General features: G+C 40.5%; 1 protein-coding gene across 1 annotated transcript in view; it reads left to right on the forward strand.

Annotated features, from left to right (window-relative positions):
* Nucleotides 1–15,834, forward strand: part of rnmt (RNA (guanine-7-) methyltransferase) — a 34,408-nt gene extending 18,574 nt beyond the window's left edge. The window contains exons 8-10 of the mRNA XM_048530004.2: nucleotides 2,508–2,609; nucleotides 7,359–7,392; nucleotides 15,391–15,834. Coding sequence (XP_048385961.1) covers nucleotides 2,508–2,609; nucleotides 7,359–7,392; nucleotides 15,391–15,428 — 174 coding nt within the window. The 3' untranslated portion in view covers nucleotides 15,429–15,834. The remainder of the gene's footprint in view (nucleotides 1–2,507; nucleotides 2,610–7,358; nucleotides 7,393–15,390) is intronic.
* Nucleotides 15,835–24,896: the final 9,062 nt, after the last annotated feature.

Raw genomic sequence — 24,896 nt, forward strand, 5'->3', positions numbered from 1 at the left:
GGTACAATAGCATCATTTAAAAAACATTTGGAAAGGTACGGGGTTGAGAAAGGTTTAGTGGGATATGGACCAAATGTGAGCAATTAGAACTAGCTGAATGGGCAGCATGGTCAGCATACAGCAGTTTGTGCCAAAGGGCCTATTGTTTCCATGCTGCATTATCCTGTGACTCTGTATCAAAGATCTGAAACTTCCAGTTGTCAACTGTGGAAAATCAAACAACTAACTGGTGGAACATGAGGAAATGGAACTTGGGACCAAGTGGACCTTTTTGACCCCGTTCTGCCAGTCAGTCTGATCATTCCTGATCTGGCTCTGGTCTCAACTTCATCTTCCTATGTCTCCAGATATTCCTTGACTCTCTCTCTTATCTATCAATAATCTACCTAATTTCACCTTGAAAAGCAACCTTCAAGAGGAGGAAGCATGATGAATATCCCTATCCTCATGATGAGAAAGTCTAATACATCGGTGCAAAAAACAAGAACTGAGGTACTTGCAATCACTATAGGCCAGAAATGCCAAGTGGATGAGGTGACTTGGCCTCCCTGTTGGGTCCCTGGATGTCAGTCTTCAGCTGATTTGATTTGCACTGCGTAGAAACAATGTATGACCAAATGCATTGGATACATGAAAGGCCTTGGTGTTGGTAACGCCCTGTTGTAATATTGACGATTGGTGCTGCGGAGATATCCGTGATCTCTTAGTGCAGCTGATACAGCACAGTTACAATTATAGAATCTATCCAGCAAAATGGAAAATTGCCCAGGTATTCCCCATCATTATAAAGTTGGACAAATCCATATCTTAATTACACCGATTGTCAGTAAAGTGATGAAAGGGGTTATTAAGTATGATCAGGTGATGCATCTTATCAGTACTCTGCTCAGTTTGGATTTCACAACGATCATTCAGCTACACACCTCGGCATGGCCTTGGTCAAGCCATGAGCATAAGGGCTAAATTCCAGCAGTCCAGTGAGAGTGACTGCTCATGGCAGTGTTTCACTAAGACTGGTGTTCTGCAGCCTTTGGAAAATGGGCTAGACTTAGAAGTAGTTTCGTGGGAACTCTCCACTGCTTTCAACAAAGGGAGATGGTTGGAGACATATTATTTCAGCCCAGGTCATCACTGCCGAAGTTCCTCAGGACAGTGTCAGAGGCCTAACCATCTTTAGTCATTCTAGCAATGACCGTTCTCCATTATAATGCCAGAGGTAAGGTTGTTTGCACAGTCCACTTGATTATCACCCCATCTACTAGCTTAACTATTCACTCCCCTCACCAGTGGCATTCAGTGGCTGCTGTATGTTCAAGATATACTGCAACAACTTATGAAAGCTTCTTCCAAGCCAGAGACCTTTTACTATATAGAAGGATGATGCTGCAGATGCATAGGAATACCACCCTCCAAGTTTCACACCATCCTGACTTGGAATTATATTGCCTTTCTTTCACACTTGGGTGAAATCCTGGAACCTCCCTCCCTAAAAATGTTATGGGTGTACCTACACCAAATGGAATGCAGTGGTTCAAAAAAGTGTCTCACTACAGCTTTCTCCAGGACAGTTAGGAACAGAAATTGTGGCTTAGCTAATGATGCCCACATCCTACTCTTATGATCCTCACTGCTCATAATGCACAAATCAGATCCCAAAGTGAAACCTTGCTTCACAGATCATAATTTTGTTTATTGCATTTTGTTACCTTGGGGTGGCTAATTATAGAACATAATCATGCTAGGCTGCCTTTTTTACCAAACAAAACAACAAACGTATCACACGAGTTTTATATATACACACATACATATAGATATTAGCTTTGAAAGATCTTGAAGAAAACAAGGTTTCAGCCTTTTTTTCTCAGTAATATTCTTTACATATATTCATCCCAGTGAAGAGCAACTCCTTTCTTAATTGTGTACTTTCTTAATTAACTCATTCTTTCCAGTTTTGATGACTTAGAGACTTGTTTCTAGCTCTCATATCTCAGAAACTTCACATACTAACCTGCCCTTTGCTTCTATGAAACTGTCCTTTGAACTGAATTCAAAGTACAGGTAGCCCCTGGTCTGTTTTCTCTGTATGTTGAAAAAGTTCAACTTTGTAAGGAGTTAATTTATTAACCTCTTGAGTATCTTAGGCATTTAACTTAAATCTCACGCTCTCTTAAAAGTTACATAATTGTTTCACTGTTCCAACTGTTAAAATGTCGCCTTCACAAAATTAAAACTATAAGTCTATTTTTGTCTCTATTTTAAATTAAAATAATTAAATGACAATACACACCTTTATTACACAAAGTGCAATCGAAAAAAAAAATTCTGTTACGGTAGACAGATTTCCTACAACATTTGTACTGAGAAGTGAAAAATCATGTTGTTAACCTGTTTTGAGACTAGTTTTCTGAATGTGTTTTTTTTAAAGAAAAAATGGCTTACAAAATGGATAATGCTTTAAAACTGTTTTGTTATATTACTTAATACTATGTTTTGCTTCTATTTTGCAGCAATACCCTAGTGCAGAAAATAAAGGTACTCCAACATTTAACCAGCAGGATTATGAGCATGCAGAAGAATACCTGAAGAATCCACAAGCAAGACCCCCATTTGTAGGTTTGACTAGTTCCTTTTATTTTATTTGATTATCTACTTAATGTATCTTGAAGCTAAACAAATATTTTAACAACTAACATAAGTTTGTAGATGAGATAAATATAGGTGGAGGGAGAGGTGATGTTGAGGAGTTGGGAAGGCTGCAGAAGGACCTTGGACAGGCTAGGAGAATGGGCAAAGAAGTGGTAGATGGAATACACTGTGGAGAAAGTGTTGTGCACTGTGGCATAGACTAGTTTCTAAATGGGTGAAAGATTTCGGCAATCTGGAGTGAGAATTCCACAGGCTCACCATTCTGGGTGAAGAAATTTCTCTTCATTTATGTCCTAAAATAATTTGCCCCTTACCCTTAAACCATGACCTGAGATCTAGACCCCACAACCACCACTGCTGCCACCTCCTGTTAGACTTTGGTGAATTTTCAATGCACTCACTCACTGCAAGAACATCTGTCCTCGATTTAAAAATACCAAAACTCTCTCGAAATTTCAGGTGTGGCCTCGTCAGTGTCCTTAATAATTGCAGCAATATATCCTTGCTCCTGTGCATAAATCCTCTTCCTAGGAGGGCCAACATACTGTTTGCCTTCCTTACCTCCTGCACCGACACGCTGACTTTCAGCGACTAGTGCACGAGGGCACCGAGGTCTTGAACGTTCCCCTCTCTCAATTTGCAGCCATTCAAAATAATTTGCCTTTCTATTTATGTTACTAATGTGGATAACCTCACATTTATCCACATTACACTGCACTGACCATGTATTTGCCCGCTCGCTCAGAGTAGTCAAATTACACGGCGAAATCTGTCTGCATCCTCCTTACAGCTGACACTTCCACCCAGCTTTGTGTTATCTGCAAATCTTGAGATATTGCAGCTGCCTCATCTAAGTCAATAACATATGATAGGTGGAGTCCTAGTTCCAACCCTGTGGTACCCCACTAGTCACTGCCTGCCACTTAGAAAATGACCTATTTTTCCTACTCTCCTTATTTTTGCACTATTGATGTCAGATTTGGTCTGTATTTTCCTGTTTTCTCTCTAACTCCATTTTTAAATAGGTGGATCACATTAGCTACCCTCCAATTTGTAGGAACTGTTGCAGATTTTGAAGAATCTTGGAAGATGACCAACTGATTCACTATTCCTAGGGCCACTTAAGTACTCTGCGATGTAGATTATCAGGCACTGGGGATTTATCAGCCTTCTGTATCATTAATTTCTCCAACACTACTTTTCTACTCCTACAGATATGCTTTAATTTCTCCGTCTCTCACCAAACTCTGTGTGCCCCATCATTTCTGATTATACATGTCCTCTTTTATGAAGATATTCAAAGTAAGAATTTATTTTGTCAGCCACTTCTGTGATTGCAATTATAAATTCTCCTGTTTATGACTGTAAAGACCTACATTAGTTTTTGCTAATCTCTTCTCTCCGAATACCTGTGGAACCTTCTACAGTTAGTTCTTGTGTTCCTCACAAGCTTACTCTCATACTGTATTTTTTTTCCCTTCTTAATCGATCCCCCTTGGTGCTCATTTTTGGATTTCTAAACAGTTCCCAATCCTCAGGTTTGTTTTTCTTGCCAATTTGTATGCTTTTGTTTTGGGCATCTAATACTATCTGTGTTTCCATTTGTTCTCTTTGCACCAGACAGGAATAAACTTTTTTTAAAGTTCACCCATTTGCTCTTTGAATGTTTGCCACTGTCTATCCACTGCCATTCCTTTCAGTAATAGTTCTTAATTCATCACAGCCAGCTCGCCTCAAACCATTGTAGTTTGCCTTTAAGATTCAGGACCCTAGTCTCAGAATCAACTGCCTCACTCTCCATTTGATGAAGAATTCTATCATCCCCATGGGATCTCTCACACTACATTATGCAACAATGAAGGAATAATTGGTAATACCCAGTCTAGTAGGGCCTGTTCTTCGGTTGGCCTGTCAATGTGTTGGTCCAGAAAACCACCCTGCATATACTCTTGAAATTCCTTTTATACTGTATTGTGAATAATTTTGATTCACCCACCCTATCTGCAAACTGAAGTTATCCAATATTACAAATGTTTCTCAATTGCATGCATCTCTGATTTCCCGTTTCCCAACATCACCGTTTACAATTTGGTGGTTTATAATACAACAACGAATGATTTTTGCTCCTAAGTGTTTCTGGATTCTACCCACACACGTTCTGCATTTTTCTGAGCTAATACCTGTCCTCTATACTGTGTTTATATCCTCTTTAACAGTCACGTAACTGCACCACCTTTTTCCTTTATTCCTTTTTTTAATCTGTCCGCCCTAAATACTGAATACCCCTGGATGTTCAGCTCCCATCCCTGGTCACCCTACAGCCATGTCTTTGTAATCCCAACTGTATCATATCAGTTTACATCTATTTATTTGATTAATTCATCCACCTTATTTCGAATACTTCATTTGTTCAGGCACAACGGCTTGAGACTTGTCTCTTTCATGTTCCTTGCCCCATTCCCACTTTTTAACTTTGGACTGTTTGATTCTGGTCTTTGATTCCTCTGCCTGTCACTTCACTTATTTCCCTGTGTCTTTTGATATTGACCTGATTTCCCTTGCTCTGACTCCTTGCATAGATTTTCAGACCCCTGCCAATTTAGTTTAAACCCTCCCAGCCACTCTTGCAAGTACTCCCTCCAGGGCAGTCAGGTGTAACCTGTCCAGTTTGTATTAGTTTCACCTCTTCCAGAACTGTCCCCAATTCCCCAGGAATTTGAAAGCCTTCCTCTCACACCATCTTTTTAACCGTCTTCATCTGAGAGATCCTGCTGTTCTACTCTGAATAACTTGTTGCACTGGTAGTAATCCTGAGATCAATATTTTTGAAGTCCTACTTTTCAGCCTGCTTCCCAACTCCCTATATTCTGCTTTTAGCACCTTGTCCTTTTTATTTAAATCTGCTGTTGGTACGAGTGTGTGCCATGACCATTGGCTGTGCACCCTCCCCCTCTGGAATATTGTTTAGCTGCTCTGAGACATTCTTGATCTTCCCACCAGGGAGGCAACGTACCATCCTGGAGTTTCATTTATGGCCACTTAAATGCCTATTTGTTTCCCTTCCACTTGAATCCCCAATGACTATTGAATTTCCTCACTTCTCCTTTATTTCTCCCCCTTGCAGCAGACCCAGCTATAATACCATGAATTTGCCTGTTGCAATTTTTCTGAGCGGCCATTCATCTCAGCCTCCAAATCAGCTTTGCTGGGTAATGGCCACAGGGGATTCTAGCATTGCCTGCTGAGTCCTCTTACTCTGCCTGGTGTCACCCATTCCCTTTCTGCCTGTGGAGTCTTAGCCAGCAATGTGACCACCTCTCTGTGTTATGCACGATTCTCTCAGCTTCACGGATACTGCACAACGTCCAGGAGCTGCAGCTGGAGACACCGCATACTGGCCCTGGGTACTGGAAGTATTCCTGGCTTCCCAGGTTTAGCAGGAGGAACATACCATGGCTTTGAGCTCTCCTACCATGCCTTTTTAAATTAAACTAAAATTAAACTAAATTAAATTAAATTAACCTAAATTAAACCTTTTGGAAGGTGCTTATTATCAAATAACAATATCAATTTCTCTAGGGCTGCCTTTCCTGTTCGATGTTATTACACAATACAGAACTTAGAAACGATAAACTATAAAAATTCCTCAAAGTATAAGCAATAAAAGTTGTGAATATTTACCTGACCTTACGGTACTTACCAATTGGTTCTCACTTGGACCATCCATTCCTGCAGGACAGAAAGACCACTTTCGTTTTTCTGTGACGTCATTCAGCTTCTTTCCAACAATTCTTCTGCAGCCCTAAGGACATAACACCATAAGAAATAGTAACAGGAGTAGGACCCTCAACCCCTTGACTGCTTTGCCCCTTAATAGGATCATGACTAATCTGAAATTCCTCATGCCCACTTTCCTACCTGTTCCCCATGACTTGATTCCCCTACTGATGAATAATTTAATCAAATTTAAATGTACATAAGGACTCTGCCCCCATAGCTCTCTGTGGCACGGAGTTCTAAAGACTCTTAAACCCCTGAGAGAAGAAAAGTCTTTAAATTGGCAGTCTTTCATTCTGCGACTATGCTTTCTGTTCTTAGACTCTCCACCTTGAGGAAACATTCACCATATCATTGACCCTGCTAAGCCCCTTAAGAACTCCATATGTTTCAATAAAATCATCTCTCATTCATTCTTCTAAACTCCAATGAACAGAGTCCCAGCCTGTTTAACCTTTGCACTCTTCCAAACCAGGAATAATCCTCGGGAACCTTCTCTAAACCAGGTCCCCACCCCACCCCACTTAGAGTGACTCCTAGTGAAATGGTCAGTTTGCTCAGTATTCCCCCACACTGCGCCACTGTCCCACGCTTGTCTGCACAGCTTCCATGAACCCCTGAACTGTTGAGCAACTACTGAGGCTCTTCAAATGAAACCCCTGGGTCTCTATACTTGCCTCATCCTCCTGTCCCTGGTGATAGACCAAATTTAAATGACCTAGTCTGAGGGGTGGAGTAAAGTGTCTAGGTAAATTTCCCTTACACTGTGCTGCAGGCTGACCTGAAGCATTGAGAGGGAATCAGATAATGTACGCATTCTTTGAAAATATGCAAATAAATATTACAATGTTGAACAATGGTTTTCAAGATTTATCAAGATGCTTTGTAAAACTTTTCAAATAAATCATTACAAAAATATCAATTTTATTTTACAGGGAACGTTAAGCAAATCTGAGTGGGAGGCCACAAGTAAGTGTACTCTTTAAAACACCTCTCCTACATAGATTTGAAATGGGACCAGAAGTAGACTTTTTGGTTCTATCGAACCTGCACTGCCATTCAATAAGATTGTGACTATTTATTTTTTGAATTCATCATTGCCATCTATCCCCAGTAACTTTTTGATTCCATTACTTAACAAAAATGTATATCTTTGCTTAAACGATATTTAATAATCCCATCTTCACGGCCTTTAGAGACAGTGTTCCAACCCCCAGAAAAAGGACTCTTCAGATTTCTGTTCCAAAATGGTATCTCCTAATTGCAGACTGACCTTCGAGAAGCATCCATGTCCACCTTGACAAGACCGTTCCAGATCTCATATGCTTCATCCATGTCACCTATTTTAAACTCCAATGGAAAGCAGCCCAGCCTATCCAAACAACAGTCTTAAATCAGCCCACTCATACCAAGTAGTAATTTAGTACATCTCTTCTATGCTTTAACATCCTTAAATAAGACAAAACTGTGTCTAGAATACTGCACATTGTTGCTTCAATGCCTTTCATAACTGAAAAATGAAATCCTTAGTGTCTAATTCCCCTTATAATAAAGGATATCATCCCATTATCGTTGGCCATTGAGTTTTAATTCATGAAATTATTCACTTATATTGGCTTTATATATTTCATTAACTTTAACACTTATGCATCTTGTATTAAAAATAGAAATGACCCTAATCATTTCCTAATGACTCACCAAACACTTGGTCCTCTCTCTGCAGCACAGCAAGAGCCAGTTCTAATCTGCTCCAAACAAGTCTGGCTCTACCTCTAATTGCCTGTCACAGGGTCCTCATCTTGACGACTCCTCTCTGCTTGCCAACATATGGTAGCAACATGTATTAAATAGCAGTTTTTTTAACATCCTGAATTATCCCAAGATGCTTCAGAGGGGTTTAAACCAAATTGTGACATTGGCCACAAAGGGCGATATTTGATCAGATAGAAAGCAGGAGTAGACTGTTCAGCCCCTCAGATGCCCAAGTGACCTGGTGAGAGATTTTGAGTGTCTTCAAGCAGGAATCTGAAATAGAAGTGTGGGAAAGGTTTTCCAGTGTTAAACACTGTTTTCCAGTGTTCCTGAAAGTATGGCCACCAGTGATAAGTATTCAAATTAGAGATGATGTGAAGGCCACATTACATGAGCATAGCTTGGAGAATTGTTGGGCTGAAGGAGATTAGAGATGGGGATGAATGAGGCCATGGAAGGATTTAAGGACAAAGATGAGAGTTTTTAATATCAAATGTTACTTGATAGGTCAGTGAGCACAGGGCTGAAGGGGTAATGAGTCTTCGTATGAATTAGGATATATGCTGGAGTTTTGAATGATCTCCAGTATAAGGAGGGAGAAATATGAAACCAACCAAGGCATGTACTGGCATAGTCAAATCTAGCAATGGCAAAGTGAAGGTTTCAGCATTGATGATCTGAAGCAGGAAAAGTTACAGGCAGTGAAAATAGATAGTGTTAGTGATTGTGTGAGAATGTAGCCAGAGGTTTACCTTGGGGCCAGTGTGACACCAGGTTGTAAGCAGTTTGGTTTAGTCTTAGACCATTGCTAGGGAGATGGGTAGAGTTAGTAACGAAGGAGTGGAATTTGGAGTGGGGCCTACAAACCATGGCTTACGTCTTCTCCATTGTAGAAAATTTCTGCTTTTTTAGGTGTTCTGAAATTTTGGTACTTCAATTACAAAACCGTTTATAAAAACAAAAGTGTTTCCTCTACATTCGGGAAAACCAAGTGAAGGCTTAGGGACCGCTTTGCAGAACACCTCTGCTCGGTTCGCAATAAACAACTGCACCTCCCAGTCACGAACCATTTCAACTCCCCCTCCCATTCCTTAGATGACATGCCCATTCTGGGCCTCCTGCAGTGCCACAATGATGCCACCCGAAGGTTGCAGGAACAGCAACTCATTTTCTGCTTGGGAACCCTGCAGCCCAATGGTATCAATGTGGATTTCACAAGCTTCAAGATCTCCCCTTCCCCCGACTGCATCGCAAAACCAGTCCAGCTCATCCCTGCCTCCCTAACCTGTTCTTCGTCTCACCTATCCCCTCCTCCCACCTCAAGCCCCACCCCCATCTCCTACCTACTAACCTCATCCCGCCCCCATGATCTGTCCATCCTCCCCGGATTGACCTATCCTCTCCCTACCTCCCCACCTACACTCGCCTGTAACGGCTCCATCCCTGCCTCTTTAACATGTCTGTCTCCTCTCCACCTACGTTCTCCTCTATCCATCTTCGATCCGTGTCCCCCCCCTCCCTGTTTATTTCAGAACCCTTCTCCCCCTCCCCCTTTTTTGGGCCTAGACCCTTCATCAGAAACGTCAGCTTTTGTGCTCCTCTGATGCTGCTTGGCCTGCTGTGTTCAGCCAGCTCCAAACTGTGTTATCTCAATGTTTCTTTGAACGATATTGTTAAATGAATCCTGGTTAATATTGATATTGATATCAATTTCTTCTCTACAAATAATCAGTAAGAAGAAGGATCCAATGACATTGTTGCTCCTCGGTGTTGAAGCCTCTTTTTATAGAACCCTTACAGTGTGGAAGCAGGCCATTTGGCTTATTAAGTCCTAACCAACTGTCCGAAGAGCAACCCACCCAGACCCACAACCCAATGTCCATAATCCTGCGTATCCCATTGCTAATTGACCTAGCCTGCACGTCCCTGGATACTATGGGCAATTTAGCATGGCCAATCCACCTAAACTGCAGATGTTTGGACTGTGGGAGGAAAGTGGAGCATCTAGAGGTGCAGATACAGGGAGAATCTGCGGACAGCACACAGGCAGTCATCTGAGGGTGGAATTGAGTCCGGGTCCTTGGTGCTGTGAGGCAGCAGTGCTAACCCCTGAGCAACCTTGCTGCCCTGTACGTTGTTATAAAGGAAATCAATGATTTATCATCAATAATTGGGTTTGTTTCATCAAAATAAGTGAACACTAGCTGAACTGATGTGTTAACCTTTAACTTTAGGGAGTGTTGTACGCTATCATAGTTCCCTGCTTTTGATCTGCGAGTGTGAAGGGCAATGAAATAAAATACTTGTGGTGTTGTATTGCTGCCAGTAGGTGGTGTGCATATAATACATTAAAAAATAGAAAATTGCTGTGCCTCATACAAGAAACACATGCGCACTTCCTTACTTCTGAGATGTAGTCGCAATGCTTTTCAGCATATTCTGAAGGATTTGTTTATAAAATGCACTCAATCAGTCTTTCCTCCTCTTGTTTTTCTTTCTATATATTCTAATTACAGAAAGGCAAGCATGGTGCAGATAAAATTTAATCTCGAGAAGTGTTGCCATAGAATCATGAAGTATTACCGTATGGAAAAAGATCCTTTGGCCAGTCATGTCCAGGGTAGTCATTGTGCAAGTGTCCCAGTCTTATCTAGATGCATTTTCCAGCTCTTAGCAAATAGGTTTTCATGCTGCATCACTTCAAGTGCTCATCAAAATACAACTGAAATGTTGTGATTGTCCCTGTCTCTGCCATCCTTTTAGACGGTGAGTTCCAGATACCCACCACCCTCTGGGTGTTGTCTTTCATAAATCCCCCTGTACACTTCCTGCTCATCACTTTACTCTAAATCTATACCCCCTGGATATTGATTGCTCCAAAAGTTTCTCAATGTCTGACCTATTTATGATTTTATTATTTGAGCACCTCAATCAACACGCCCCTCCCCCCAGCAGCGTCTTCTCATTTCTATGAAAATCAACCCTCTCTCTTCATAGCTGAAACAGGCAATGTGCTGGTGAATTTCTTTTACGATCTAGTCTAGTACAATCACACCTTTACAGTGTGGTGACCAAATTCTGTACCCAGTGCTCCAGCTGCGGCCTCACTGACATTATAGGCAGTTCCATCATAATCTTCTTGGTCTTCTACACAATGCCTTGACTAATAAAGGCAAATACCCCATCGGCTGCCTAAACTGCATTCTCCACCTGTCCTGTGGTCTTTAAAGATTTCTGGACATGCACACTAAAGATGTCTCTTGATCCTGTACTTCCTAGGGTCCTCGTGTACAATGTATATTTCGTTGCCTTGTTTATCCTCTGAAAATGCATCACTTGTTTAGATTTCTGTTTACCTTTCCTCTCTCCATCTGACTAGCCCTTCTATATTGTCCTGTAATCTAAGGCTTTCATCTTCATTATGTATTACATAATTTTTGTCATTTGTGAACTTGTTGATCAAATGGCCTAGATTCATGTCTAGACTATAATACACGCTGCTAATGGCAAGGGACTTGGCATGGAGCTGTGTGGCACACCACTGGAAACAGACTTCCATTCACAGCAACAACCATCAGTCATTACCCTTTGTTTCCTGTCAGTCAGCTAATTTTTGGATCCAATTTGCCAAACATACTTGGATCCCATGGGTTCTTATTTACTTGACCAGTCTCCCGTGCAAGAGCCTGCCAAAAGCTTTGCTGAAGTCTGGTTAGACTATCTCTACTTTGCTACTCTCATTCACATATCTAGTCACCTCCTCAAAAGTTATTCAAACCTGTCAGACCTGAACTTCCACTGACAGCCATTCTGAATATCCTTGATTAATCCTTGCATTTCTAAATTGAGATTAATTCAGTTCCCAGTTTTGTTTCCAATAGTTTCCTGACCATTGATAATTAGACCCTCGAATCCTAGTAAATTTCTTCCTTGCCTCCATCAGCCTGGGATCCATCTCATACGGCCTGGGACTTATCCAACTTTAAGTCCACTAATACCACCCCTCCCTCAATTGTAATTTGTTCAAATATATCTTAGTCGTTTTCCCTGGCTTCCATAATACATCATTCTTCTCTTTGGTAAGGACATTCCAAAAATACTCTTAAAACCTCACCTACGTCCTCTGACACTGCCCATAGTTTGCTACTTTGGTCCCTCCTTGGCCCCACTCTTGCTTTTCCCCCTTGTGCAGCTGGATTGTGACAGTACATCTCGGAGGAACTGTCTCCTACTGTATTTTTCCAACAAAGTGAAACTGTTCTCGAGTAAGCTGCACTCTAGGGCTGTCCTGACTCTTTGTGTGCTGCCATTGTTCTGACTAATGGGGACCTCTTCCTTTCCTGACTGCACAGCCCTAAGCTGCAGGGTGACCACACCTTAAAGTGCAATCCACATAACTCTTAGCCTCATGGATGCACTGCTGTGTGTCTAGCTGACACTCGAGTTCCAAAACCCATTGATCATACTGATTTTAAATTGGTGGGTCTTCCTGCATATGTAGTCATTCAGACTGCCAGGAATGGCTATGATTTCCCGCATACTGTAGCGTGTGTAATACATGGGACCAAACTCCTGTCATACCTTCATTTTAAAGCAAGTAAGCTCTTGTCTAAGTTTAAGCCAAGTAAGAAATTGTTTTAAAAAGAAACTTGAAAACTTCCCCTTCAAGTGGGGGGAAAAAAACAACTTGCCAAGCAGCGCACTGCTTTGCTTTCTGCTGATACCACTGATGTCAGTCTTTTCACTTTCTGGTTGGATCATTGTGGAGTGCAACTGCTGCTCTGAGTGAGCTCTATCTGGTCCTTGCCCCTCAGGCTTTTATCAGAAAGCTGGGCAGCCGCTATCCACTGCCAAGTTTGCTGTACTGCTGCGGCAACTGGCTTCCCATCAAGTTAGACAAGAAAAGAAATCTTATCTTTGATAATGGGAACTGCAGATGCTGGAGAATTCCAAGATAATAAAATGTGAGGCTGGATGAACTCAGCAGGCCGAGCAGCATCTCAGGAGCACAAAAGCTGTTGTTTCGGGCCTAGACCCTTCATCAGAGAGCCCGAAATGTCAGCTTTTGTGCTCCTGAGATGCTGCTCGGCCTGCTGTGTTCATCCAGCCTCACATTTTATTATCCTGCTCTCTTAGACTGATTCTTTGTGATGCTCACCTGCTGTGCACCCCTCCCAGTCTGCTTTACAGCAGTGCTGACTCGCTGCACACTCCTTCCAGTACTGTTAGAGGAAGTTTTGGTGAGAACGTTGAGAAGAGACAATGTAGAGTAAAAGATACAATTCTTGCAAGAATGTGGGATTTGTGGGTAAATGGTGAAGGTGTCAGATTGAGAGTGTGGTTAATAAGGCCTGGCCAATCCTGGATTTAATAAATGAAGGCAGAGTTTGCCAAAGCAAAGAATCTATGCTGAGCTTTTGTAAAACTTGGGCTCAGTCTCAACTGGAATGTTTCTGGGTGGGAAGAATGATAGCATTATAAAGTATGCAGAAAACATCTATGAAAATGATCCTGGGCATGAGGGACTTCAGTTACACGGCTAGATTATCTGGGCTAGAAAATCAAGAGGCGATTAAATAGAAGTGCTCAAAATTGAGGAGTCTGGACATTGGTTTTCTGTCATTTCCCAATGGAAACCACAGGTATAATTGGCAAAAGAAGCCATGGTGGCATGAAAGAAACTCACTCGGGAAGGATTTGGAATGCACTGCCTGAGTGTGTTGGAAGCAGATAATATCTTCACTTTTGAAATAGGATTTGATATTTACCTGAACAAAAGAGATATTTGCAGGGCTTTTGGGAAGAAGTGAGATTAGGTTATAGACACCCAACATGAACATGATGGGCCAAATGGCCACCTTGACTGCTGTAATCCTTCTGTGATCCTATGAAGATGTTTGACAGAAATACAAATTTGACTAATTTGATAGTTGACTGAAGGTATTATCAGCAGCTCATTCTAATTGTATTTTCTTCACTTTTTGCTTTCAATTTTTCATTTCTTTATTTTAAGGAAAGTGACAAGCTGTTCATCAGTAGGTGCCAGATGTGGCTCAGTGAGTAAACATTGTCTCCTCTGAGTCAGGAGGTGTCTGCCTGAGAATAAAGATCAATATTGACATTCTGATTCAGTACGCTAATGGGGTAGTACTCTATGTGGGAAGTGCCATCTTTAAGTGAGATGTTACACTGAGGTGGATGTAATAGATCTCGTGGTGCTTTTTCCTTTCAAGAAGAGCATGGGAGTTCTCCGTGGTGTCCTGGCCATATTTATTCCTCTCTCAACATCACAAAAAGTCATCTGGTCCTTACCTCATCGGTTTTTGTGCGACTTGCTTTGTACAAATTAGCTGAAACATTTCTCACAGCAGTGACTATTCCTGAAAGGTACTCCATTGACTTTAAATAGGTTTCGATGGTGAGAGGCTATGAAAAGCAGTAGGCTTTTTGGTTGAAGATCAACATATAGTTGAAGAAAATGTTTTGGATAGTGGTAACCGTCAATGTCTTAATTCTTGATCTTAGTCTTTAATTTTTTTAATAGTCTTTAGTATGATGTGGACATCTCTGATATTTGTTATCCATCCCTCACTATTCTTTAACTGAGTGGCTGGATAGGCCATTTTAGAGGATAAGTAAATGTCAACTATATTGCCTGGCAGCACGTTGCCAGATTTCCAGTAATGCACTGGAGTTTTGTTTTGACAGCACTGAAACAGCTTCATCATTTCAGATTTATTTATTAATTTGAGATTAAATTACACCACCTGCTGTCTGTCTGGGGTATGACTGCTCTGAGGACAGGTCACCGGACCTGAAACATTAACTCAGATTCCTGTCCACAGAAACTGCCAGAATTGCTGAGCTTTTCCCGCAATTTCAGTTTTTATGATATTACCACTATACCACCTTCTAACTGTTGTAACAACGACTCCTCTTTTTTCGTACTGACTTGGCTGTAAAATGTTTGAAAAATCTAGTGCATGTGAAAAGCACAATGTAAATGCACATCCCTTTCTTTCTTGTGCTCTTTATCCCAACCCACCTCCCATTTTTGGATTGATATTTTGTAGTCATTATGGTGTATCAGTAATTAAGTAACCTATTTTTAACAATGTTGACACTCATTTTCCTGTATGTTAGTTTCATTTGAATCTGAAATGCATTGACATTAGAGCCACAATAATCCATTTTTGTTGTATGCTTTCTTCTCAGGTATTTACTTGGTATTTGCATTTGAAAAGTTGCCATAAGAAAACAAACAAACCTCAATTTCTCGCTTCAATCTTTGGTACCTAAAGAAGCTCCAGTACTAGAGAGGACTTAATTCTAGCAGTTGTTTGAAACTGCTTTGAAGTACTGTATTTTAAGACTGACATTTATGCCTGTGAAGTCTGGAAGATATCTTGGAGATCTTGGATTAAAACTGCAGCCCTCGGTGGGCCGGTGTTAAATTTACAAGAAACGATGTCTTGCTGGAATGTTTTTTTTTGTTAATGTTCTTTGTCAATACTTGTTTCACTTGCAAGTATATATTTTGTTTAAAACATTTTTGGATACTGTACTTTTTTACTTTTAGGATGACCAAGTTCAAGAAATGATGTTAGAAAGTTGAATTGATTGTTAATTATATTATAAAATAAAATATACATTAAAGAATGTTTTGGTTTTGCTTCTTGTAATTTGAGTTTCTGAACACATTTGGGTTGAACAGTCACCGAAGCTTTGTGTTCATGCATTTTTTTGGAAAAATGCAATCTGACCATCTTTTGAACCCATCTTCTTCTATTTACTTTAATTTTTTCCAGCAATTTAATGTTTTTCTTTTGAATTAGCGCAGTGTCAGTCTTCTGTTTATGTTCCTTGTGGTAGAATGTTTTCTCGTGAATAATTTCCCTGGACTGACTTTCGGACTCTTGCTTTTAAGTTTGATTTTATTTTGAGCCATCGCCTAGCTTATAAAGTCCAATCCTTTCCTCAAAATGTATGCTTTACCTTCAGAAGACTCAAGATTTTCTAGGTCCATTTCTCAATACATCACCTTTATTTATTGGCCTAATTTCATAAGAGGCGACTTCTGAATTTGAGCTGTTCAAATTCTAATTTTAATGCCTACTGACTAGGAAGACTTGATTTGTGATGCATACACTAAAGTAAATGGTCCTATGGCAGCCCTCTAGTGTACTTCACTGAATAGCTTCTGGTAGCATAGTGGTTATGTTTACTGGAGTTGTGGTTTTCCAGTCTGAGATATGAACTCACCTTGCACCTAATGATATCGGAATCGATTTCAGCTAATTAAATAATTTGGAATAAAAAGATGACTCCAGTAGTGGAGAGTCTGAAGCTAATGTATGATTGTAAAAATCCACTGAGTTACAAACATTTTGCAAAGAAAACCTGTTTTTATGCAGTCTGGTCTGTATGTGACTCTAGAGTTTTAAGTGTTTGAATTCAAGAACATGAAAAAGCTGGCATCTATGTTCAGTGGGTAATAGGGAAGGCAATTGGAATGTTGGCCTTAATTTCAAAGGGAATGGAGGAGAAAGTCAGAAGGTTTTGTTAAAACTGTGCAAGGCACAACAAGGCTCACAACTAGAATATTGTGCACAGTTTTGCTCTCCTTATCTAAGGAAAGATGAGTATTTGAGGCACTCCAGAAATGTTTTATTACCAGATATGGAGGGACTGTTATGAAGAGAGGCTGGGCTTTATTAGAATTTAGAATGAGAGGCAACCTTATTGAAGCTTTCAGGATTGTTAGGGAACTTGACAGGTAAATGCAGGAAAATTATCCCCTCTCCAGCTGGGAGAGGCTAGGACCAGAGGGCATGATTTCCGAGTAAAGGGCCACATGTTTAAGATACATAAATATAGAAGAATTTCTTCTCTCAAGTTGGTGAATCTGTGGAGTACTTTAATGCAGAGGGCTGTTGAGGCTGGGTGGTTAAATATATTCAAGGCTGAGGTTTGTTCTAATCAATAAGGAAACCAAGAGTTAAGGGCGAAAAAGCAGGAAAGTGGATTTGAGGATTATCAGATCAGCCATGATCTCACTGAATGGCGAAGCAGACACAATGGATCTGAGGAAGGGTCAGCAGACCTGAAACATTAACTCTGATTTTTTTCTTCATAGATACTGCCAGACCTGCTGAGCTTTTTCAGAAACTTCTGTTGTTATTCCTGATTTACAGCATCCACAGTTCTTTTGTTTCTTTTAATTTAGTGTTTGCTCGTAGGTGTTCCAATGGAATGGGACGCCCAATAGTGTATGCATCCCAGACTTTGGCTAATGCAAAGCGTAAATATGCCCAGGTAGAGAAAGAAGGACTGGCGGTCATATTTGGTGTCAGGAAGTTCTACTAATACCTTTATAGACATAAATTTGCAATAATAATGGACCACAAACTCCTGCTGGGTCTACTTAAAAAGGATAAAGCAGTGTCGCACGTAGTTCCAGGCTGAATTTAGTGGTAGGCACTAATACTAGTTGCATACATTTACAAGTTGGAACACCATCTGGAGGGCCAAGCGGCGAATGTGGCTGTATGGAGGCCCCTCCCCCTTCAGACACATCACCGGTGGTGCTGCCACTGAAAGAGGCTGTAATGGTTTTCAATTTTCTCCACACACTTCCAGTCGCAGCGACAATATCAAACTTGCGCAGACAGATCCAGTCCAGGCAAAACTGCAGCAGCTGGTGGTGATGGAGGAAACCAAAGGGCTGTCATAACCAGAACCAAAACCTTTTTGGATCCGGGGAGACCAAATCACTGTCGAGGATGGCATATTGCTGTTGGGAGCAAGATTGATTATGCCAAGTAAAGGTCACTGCTAAATGCTGGCTGAACTCCACCAGGGTCATCCAGGGGTTTCCAAAATGAAGATGCTGGCTGGAAATTATGTCTGATAGTTATCATTGGATGCAAGCACAGCCATATCAGTGGGGCATTGCCTGGAATGCCAACTAGGACAAAAGTTACCACCAGCAGCTCCCCTACATTCTTGGGAGTGTTCGAGTGAACTTGGGCTCAGTTACATGTTGGCTATACACATCCTTTCATGGGGTCAGTGTTCGTACTCATTGTGGACACCCACTCAGTGGTTGGGAATACATAGAGTTCATTTGTCAAACACGGGACAACAATCGAAAAATCACACACACCCTTTGCAATACACGGACTCCCAGAAGTATTGGTCACAGGTAACAGCTGTCACATACCAGCAGGGAATTTGAATATTTCCTAAAGTCAAATGGCGATCGACATGTAGAGATAGTTCCATACCCTCGATCAACAATCCGCCAGAAAGAGAAATCCAAACTTTAGGGATTGCTTACTGGGCAGACAGCTTCAGTCGAGCCAGACTGTCCTGGTCTCTATTTGATTATCAGACCATCACTCGTGCAACTACAGGGATAGCTCCAGCCGAGTTGCTAATAGGGAGAAAGCTCCACACGAGATTAAATCTGATCTTCCCAGACTTTGCGGGGTAGAGGATGAAATGGTATCAGGAATGCTGATGCTGAACATGAGACTCTTCTAAGCAAGAGAGCCAATTTACTTCACAGGGCGTGGTTTGGTGTAAGAACCACAGGAATAGCGCTGCTGGGATAAGAGGCACAGTTGATGCGAGGTCAGGTCCAGTGGCATAATAAGTTTGGGTAGGTGCGACAGTCTTGAACAAGTGCATGGACCATATGAAAGCTGCAAACTTGCAAACGATGTGGGAGCAAAACATTATCGCCTCCTTGGAGCGGTCGGAGAGGCTGTTAGAATCCATGGATTCTCTCTCTCCATCAAGTGCAGATATCTAAAACATGAGTCTGTGTACTGGTCAGTGGTGAATCTGGATATTCAATGACTTGTGAGTGCGTGAGAGAAGTATCAAAGGCATCAACTTCAGGAGTGGAGGAAATGTCTATATCCACACAACAGTCCAACCACAAATTGGATGAAATTAGCAGCAGAGTTGCTCACAGTTCGTGATGAAAATTACATCCTTGTGATGGACTATATCTGTAAATTTCCCATTTTTGGTTGTTTGAACAACACAGCAAATGAGACAGAGATAGTAAGAACAGCAGATGCTGGAGAATCTGAGATAAAAGGTGTGGAGCTGGATGAACACAGCAGAACAAGCAGCATCATAGGAGCAGGAAAGCTGACATTTCGGGCCTAGACACTTTCTGAAGAAGGGTCCAGACCCGAAATATCAGCTTTCCTGCTCCTCTGATGCTGTTTGGCCTGCTGTGTTCATCCAGCTCTACACCTTGTTACAACAAATGAGACTGTTGTTGACAAAGTAAGCCCCAGATCTGACAACAGACCACAGTACACAAAGACAAACTGGTTGAAGACGTGTTTACTAAGTGGGGAGTGACTCATACCAATTCGTCATTCCTGTATCAAAGCACAAATGATCTAGCAGAATGTATGGTGCTTACTGTGAAAGCACTAATCATTAAGTGTCAAGCAATAAATCAACATTGCATTGCTGCATTTCCATGCAAAAGGATTACCATCCCCTGTACAACTTGGACTTGGAAGTTTTTTTCTATTTGTTCACAGGATGTGGGTGTCAGTGGTTAGAGTAGCATTTATTACCCATCCCCAAGTACATGGAAGATAAATAAAAGTCAACCACTGTGAAATAACTCCACAGAGATTGGCATCCTGTCACCGAGCCACCCTTTTTATACACATGGGAAGTCCTTGACACTGATCCAGCTCCCTCAGAGCCAGCTCTCAGTGTGAACTGAACCTCTGACATGCCTGTTTATATCTGTCAGCCAGGGCTCCCTGATTGGACCAGAATTTTAGATACCTGTGAATTCAATATAACAGTGTTCCTGATGTGACATTGATATTGTCATGATCTCAGCTGAGGGTATTAATGAACAATTCCAATCTCAGACTGAAGCCTGACTTGATAGTTTTTTTTTGGTTTTAACAAACAAGCCTTTCACCGAGGCACAATCATGCAATGCTGTATGTTCAAGCTGAACAATAAATCAGAAGTTTATTACGCAGAAGAACTGAACATAGAATAAATCAAACTATTGGCATATAACACAAATTTATCTCTCTGGATTGGAAAATTAGGCATCACTCAGGTTTTTAAGAAGGCAGAAAGAGGAAAGAATTTACAGACCACTTGCCCTAACATCCGTGGTGGGAAATTATTGGAGTCTATAATCAAGGATTGGATTATTGAACATCTTGAAAGATTTCAGTTAATCAGAGACAGCCAGCATGGATTCATGAAGGGTAGGGCATGTCTGACAAACTTCATTTAAATGTTTGAAGAGGTGACCAACTTAGTGAAAGCCGACGGATGTTGTTTATATGAACTTCCAGAAAGCATCTGATAAAGTCGCACACAACAGACTGTTAATGAACGTAGAAGCCTACAGAACTGAGGGCAAATTACTGACATTGCTGGGATACTGGTTGAGTGGCAGGTGACTGTAAATATGGATAATGGTTAGGTACTCAAATGGGCAGTATGTGACTAGTTGTGTCCTACAAGGATCTGCGTTAGGATCTCAATTATTCATATTATTTATTAACAACTTGGATAATGGCATAGAAAGTCATATATCCAAATTTGCTGAGTGTGAGGTGACGTTGTAGACACTGTAGCTGATGGTGTAAAATTGCAAAGGAATACTGATAGACTAAGTGAATGGGCAAAACTGAGGCAGATGGAGTTCAATGTAAGCAAGCGTGAAGTTATCCATTTTGGACTGAGGAAGGATAAACCAGGGTACATTCTAGGTGGTGTGAAGTTAAATTCAGCAAATGTCCAAAGAGACTTGAGGCGTTAGGCACAAAGATTTTTAAAATGTAATGACGGGTTGTAGAAAATAATCAAGAAATGGAACATTGGCCTTTATATCTAGAGGACTGGAGGATAAGGATGCAGAAGTTATGCTGCAGCTATACTAAACCCTCGTTAGATGCCACTTGGAGTACTGTGAGCAGATCTGGGTACCACACCTTAGGAAGGATATATTGGCCTAGGAGCAAATACAATGTAGGTTTACAAGAATGCTACCTAGACATCCGAGATTAAGTTGTATGGTGAAATTAAGTAATTTAAGACTTTTTTCTGGCATTTAGGTGTATTCTGAATGAAGTCTTCAAGGTAATAATAGGAAAATGCAATGCAGATACAGACAAATTGTTTTCATTGGTTGGAGATTCTAGATCCAGGAGTGATAGTTTAAAAATTAGGGCCAGACCATTACAGATAGATGCTAGGAAGCACTTCACAATGTATGGTAGAGGCTTGGAGCCCTCTTCCTCAGCTGCCAGTTGATGTTCAATCAGTCATTACTTTTAAATTAAAGATAGATAATGTTTTGTTAAGCAAAGGTATTAAGGGATGACCCAAAGGCAGGTGCATTAAGTTAGAACCTCATCGTTGAATGGTCCAACAGATTTGAGAGGCTGAATGGCTTACTCATGTCCTTATGTTCACAATCCATGTCTTGAGAATCTGATAGCCTTTTCCTGGAGCTTCCACATAACTGAATTTGAACTTTCTTAACTTCAAATGATCCTTCAGGGTTTTAAGCAAATGCTTCAGATCTGGAAGTTTTAAACCAAACTCCTTACATTGGGGTAACCTCTTTTTTTTAACTAAAAATCCTAAACCATTACCCTTTCTTGGAAGCTTCAGCCAAGACTCCCGCAAACTGAGGCAAACTGAAACCAAAAATCCTTTTCCCTTAAAGCTATAATAGTTCCCCCAATCCCAAATAAAACGATTTCAGATCTTCTATCCAAAAACCTAAAGTAGTACACGGACATTCTATCACTCAAACTCTTTCAATGTAAATAAATTCCCAACAGCCTCCAAACTACCTCTCTCAGATTGTTTTTAACAATGAAATCACCATGGCTACAGAAATGCCTACAAATGTATCTTTGGGCACATTCAGAAAACCCAGTTGATTCTTATTCAAAATTCAAAACTCGAACTTCAAACATAAATGATATAAAGATATACATAAATCACAAACCTTACAACATACCTACTACTTAAAGAAAAATGAAAATCTGTTTTAAAGAGGCCTTTTCATTACTCAACAAAAATTAACATGATGCTACTTTTATGCAACACAAACATTTTGACATTAAAATGGACACATCTAAATATTTTTTAAAAAATGAACAACAATGCTATTTCTGAATTTTTCCATTATCGCAACTTTTTTGTGCCCCCAAAACTTTCCTCTAGCTTATGTGATCTAAACCACAGAGCCCATCTATTTTTCTTTTTCCTTGCAAACTTGATTAAATCTCTTTCTTGCCATTGTAAACTTTAATTGATAAGCTTCAAGCACCAGCTCACAGGCATTGAATATTGCTTTTTTGACAGTTCCAAAACAGTCATATAATGTTATTCTATCAAACTGGGATACACCGTCATAGTTGTACCTGTTAAAACATTCCTATATTAAGGTTCAAATCTCTCTAGGCCAGTTCATCAATCCAGCAGATTCTCAAAGAAGATAAAATACCTTTGGACTTCATCCTCATTAAATTTATGCACAAAGCATAGATTCTTGTTTAAATAGATTCTTATTGGATAAAGAAATATCCTCTGAGCTACTGATTCTTTCTTCCTTCTTTGCTTTAAGCTGGCCCACGGCCAATTCATGTTTCTTAATTTCCTTAACTCATAAGGGAGTTGTTTTCAAAAGATGAGTACAAGAGAGAAAAGAGAATAGAAAAAGGTGTGTGATAATGGGAACTGCAGATGCTGGAGAATCCAAGATAACAAAGTGTGAAGCTGGATGAACACAGCAGGCCAAGCAGCATCTCAGGAGCACAAAAGCTGATGTTTCGGGCCTCTCTGATGAAGGGTCTAGGCCCGAAACGTCAGCTTTTGTGCTCCTGAGATGCTGCTTTGCCTGCTGTGTTCATCCAGCTTCACACTTTGTTATCTATAGAAAAAGGCCTGAATGGCCAATTTAATCTGTGCATTTCTAAATAATCTGAAGTGCTGAGTACACCTTCACAAAACTACAGCTACAAATAAAGTACTTTGTCATTGCATTGTTCACCTGCTCATCTTTCTAACTGATAAATTCAGGCGAAAAGCTGTGGGGATGGGGAAGATTCCGTCAATACAGTTTTGTTCAGAAAACAGAGTTTTGCAATTTTATTATATGCTGTGAAGAGGGAAAACTTCTGGCAATTGATTCACAGTCATCATTAGACACTTAATTCCAGATTTTTAATTCAGGACCAAGAACATTGCTTGGGTTTCTGGATTAATAGACTACTGATAATACCACTAGGCCATCACCTCGCCCGCAGATTCCCCTTAGGAATGTGGTGGTGAGCTGCCTCCTTGAACAGTTGCAGTCTATGTGCTGTAGGTTGAGCTACAATGCCGTTAAGGAGGCAGTTCCAGAATTCATTGTTCCAGTAACATTGAAGGAATGGCAATATATTTCCAAGTCAGGATGGCGAGTGCCTTGGAGGGAACCTCCATCTGCTGTCCTTGTCTTCCTTAATGGTTATAGGCTTAGAATGTGCTGTCTAAGGAGCCTCGATGAATTTCTGTAGTGCATCTTGTGGATGGTACACACTGCTGCTACCGAGCATTGATGGTGGAGACAGTAGAGTTATTGTGGATGTAATGCCAATCAAGCAGTCTGCTCTGTTGTGGATGGTATCAAGCTTTTTGAGTGTTTGTTGGAGCTGTACGCACATTCAAGATTACTTGAGTAGTTCAGTTTGCTTTTAATTTTTGTCTTTTATGTATAGACTAATTATTAAAATGTGCTTCTAACTGTCTTAGGAAGACTATTGTTATGTTATTGAGGAGTTAGCAAAAGCACACACAGCATGAATCTCAAATGAAAGGCAGGCATGTATTGACTGGCAGACACACACCATCATCCTGTAACTAGGCAACTTGCAATGACTCACTGGCTTTAAGTAAGAGGAACTCATTTTTTAATGAATTAAAAAAACACATTTCCATATTTTTCCACGCTGATGTGTAAATTAAAAATGAAACCATGTTTCCATAATGTCCAGAGCCAAAAGGGAACTTCTAGAAAGCCTATTTTTACGTCATACAGTTTCTGCAAAAATGTAAATTGAATTTGTGTTTGTTATAAATCACGAATATAGGTGTAATTGATTAAAACATATTTAAAATGATTCCTCAGACTTATTAAATGCCTTGATTGTGTTCTGTTTCTTTAGTGGTAGAGACTGCTTTTACAATTGGCATTCAGTGAGGCAATTTAACTGATTAAATGTCTGAGATTAATCATCATCTGCAGAAATATTAAATGGCTTTCTGAATCCCTCCTTGCTTTAATGGACTCAAAACAAATCTAAGAGAAATCCCAGTGCTGTAAGTGTAAATTCAGGATTTTTGCTCGTTGTACTAACTTTTCTTCTGACTATTTCAATAAATGCCTGTTAATCACCAGCCTGTGTATGTTAGCATCAGTGAAGATTTATCAAGCTAAAGAAACAGCTAATTGATAGTGACGATTTGCTAAATAGTACAAGAATATAATGAACAAGAAAGGTTTCATTGGACAATGTCAATCAAGCAGGCTGCTTTATCTTGGATGATGTCAAGCTTCTTGAGTGTTACTGGAGCTGCACTCTTCCAGGCAAGTGGAGTTTATTCCATCACACTCCTGCTTGTGTCTTGTAGATCGAGGACAGCCTGTGAGAGTT

The sequence above is a fragment of the Stegostoma tigrinum genome, chromosome 5 (genome assembly GCF_030684315.1).
Source record: "Stegostoma tigrinum isolate sSteTig4 chromosome 5, sSteTig4.hap1, whole genome shotgun sequence".
Taxonomy (NCBI): Eukaryota; Metazoa; Chordata; class Chondrichthyes; order Orectolobiformes; family Stegostomatidae; genus Stegostoma; species Stegostoma tigrinum.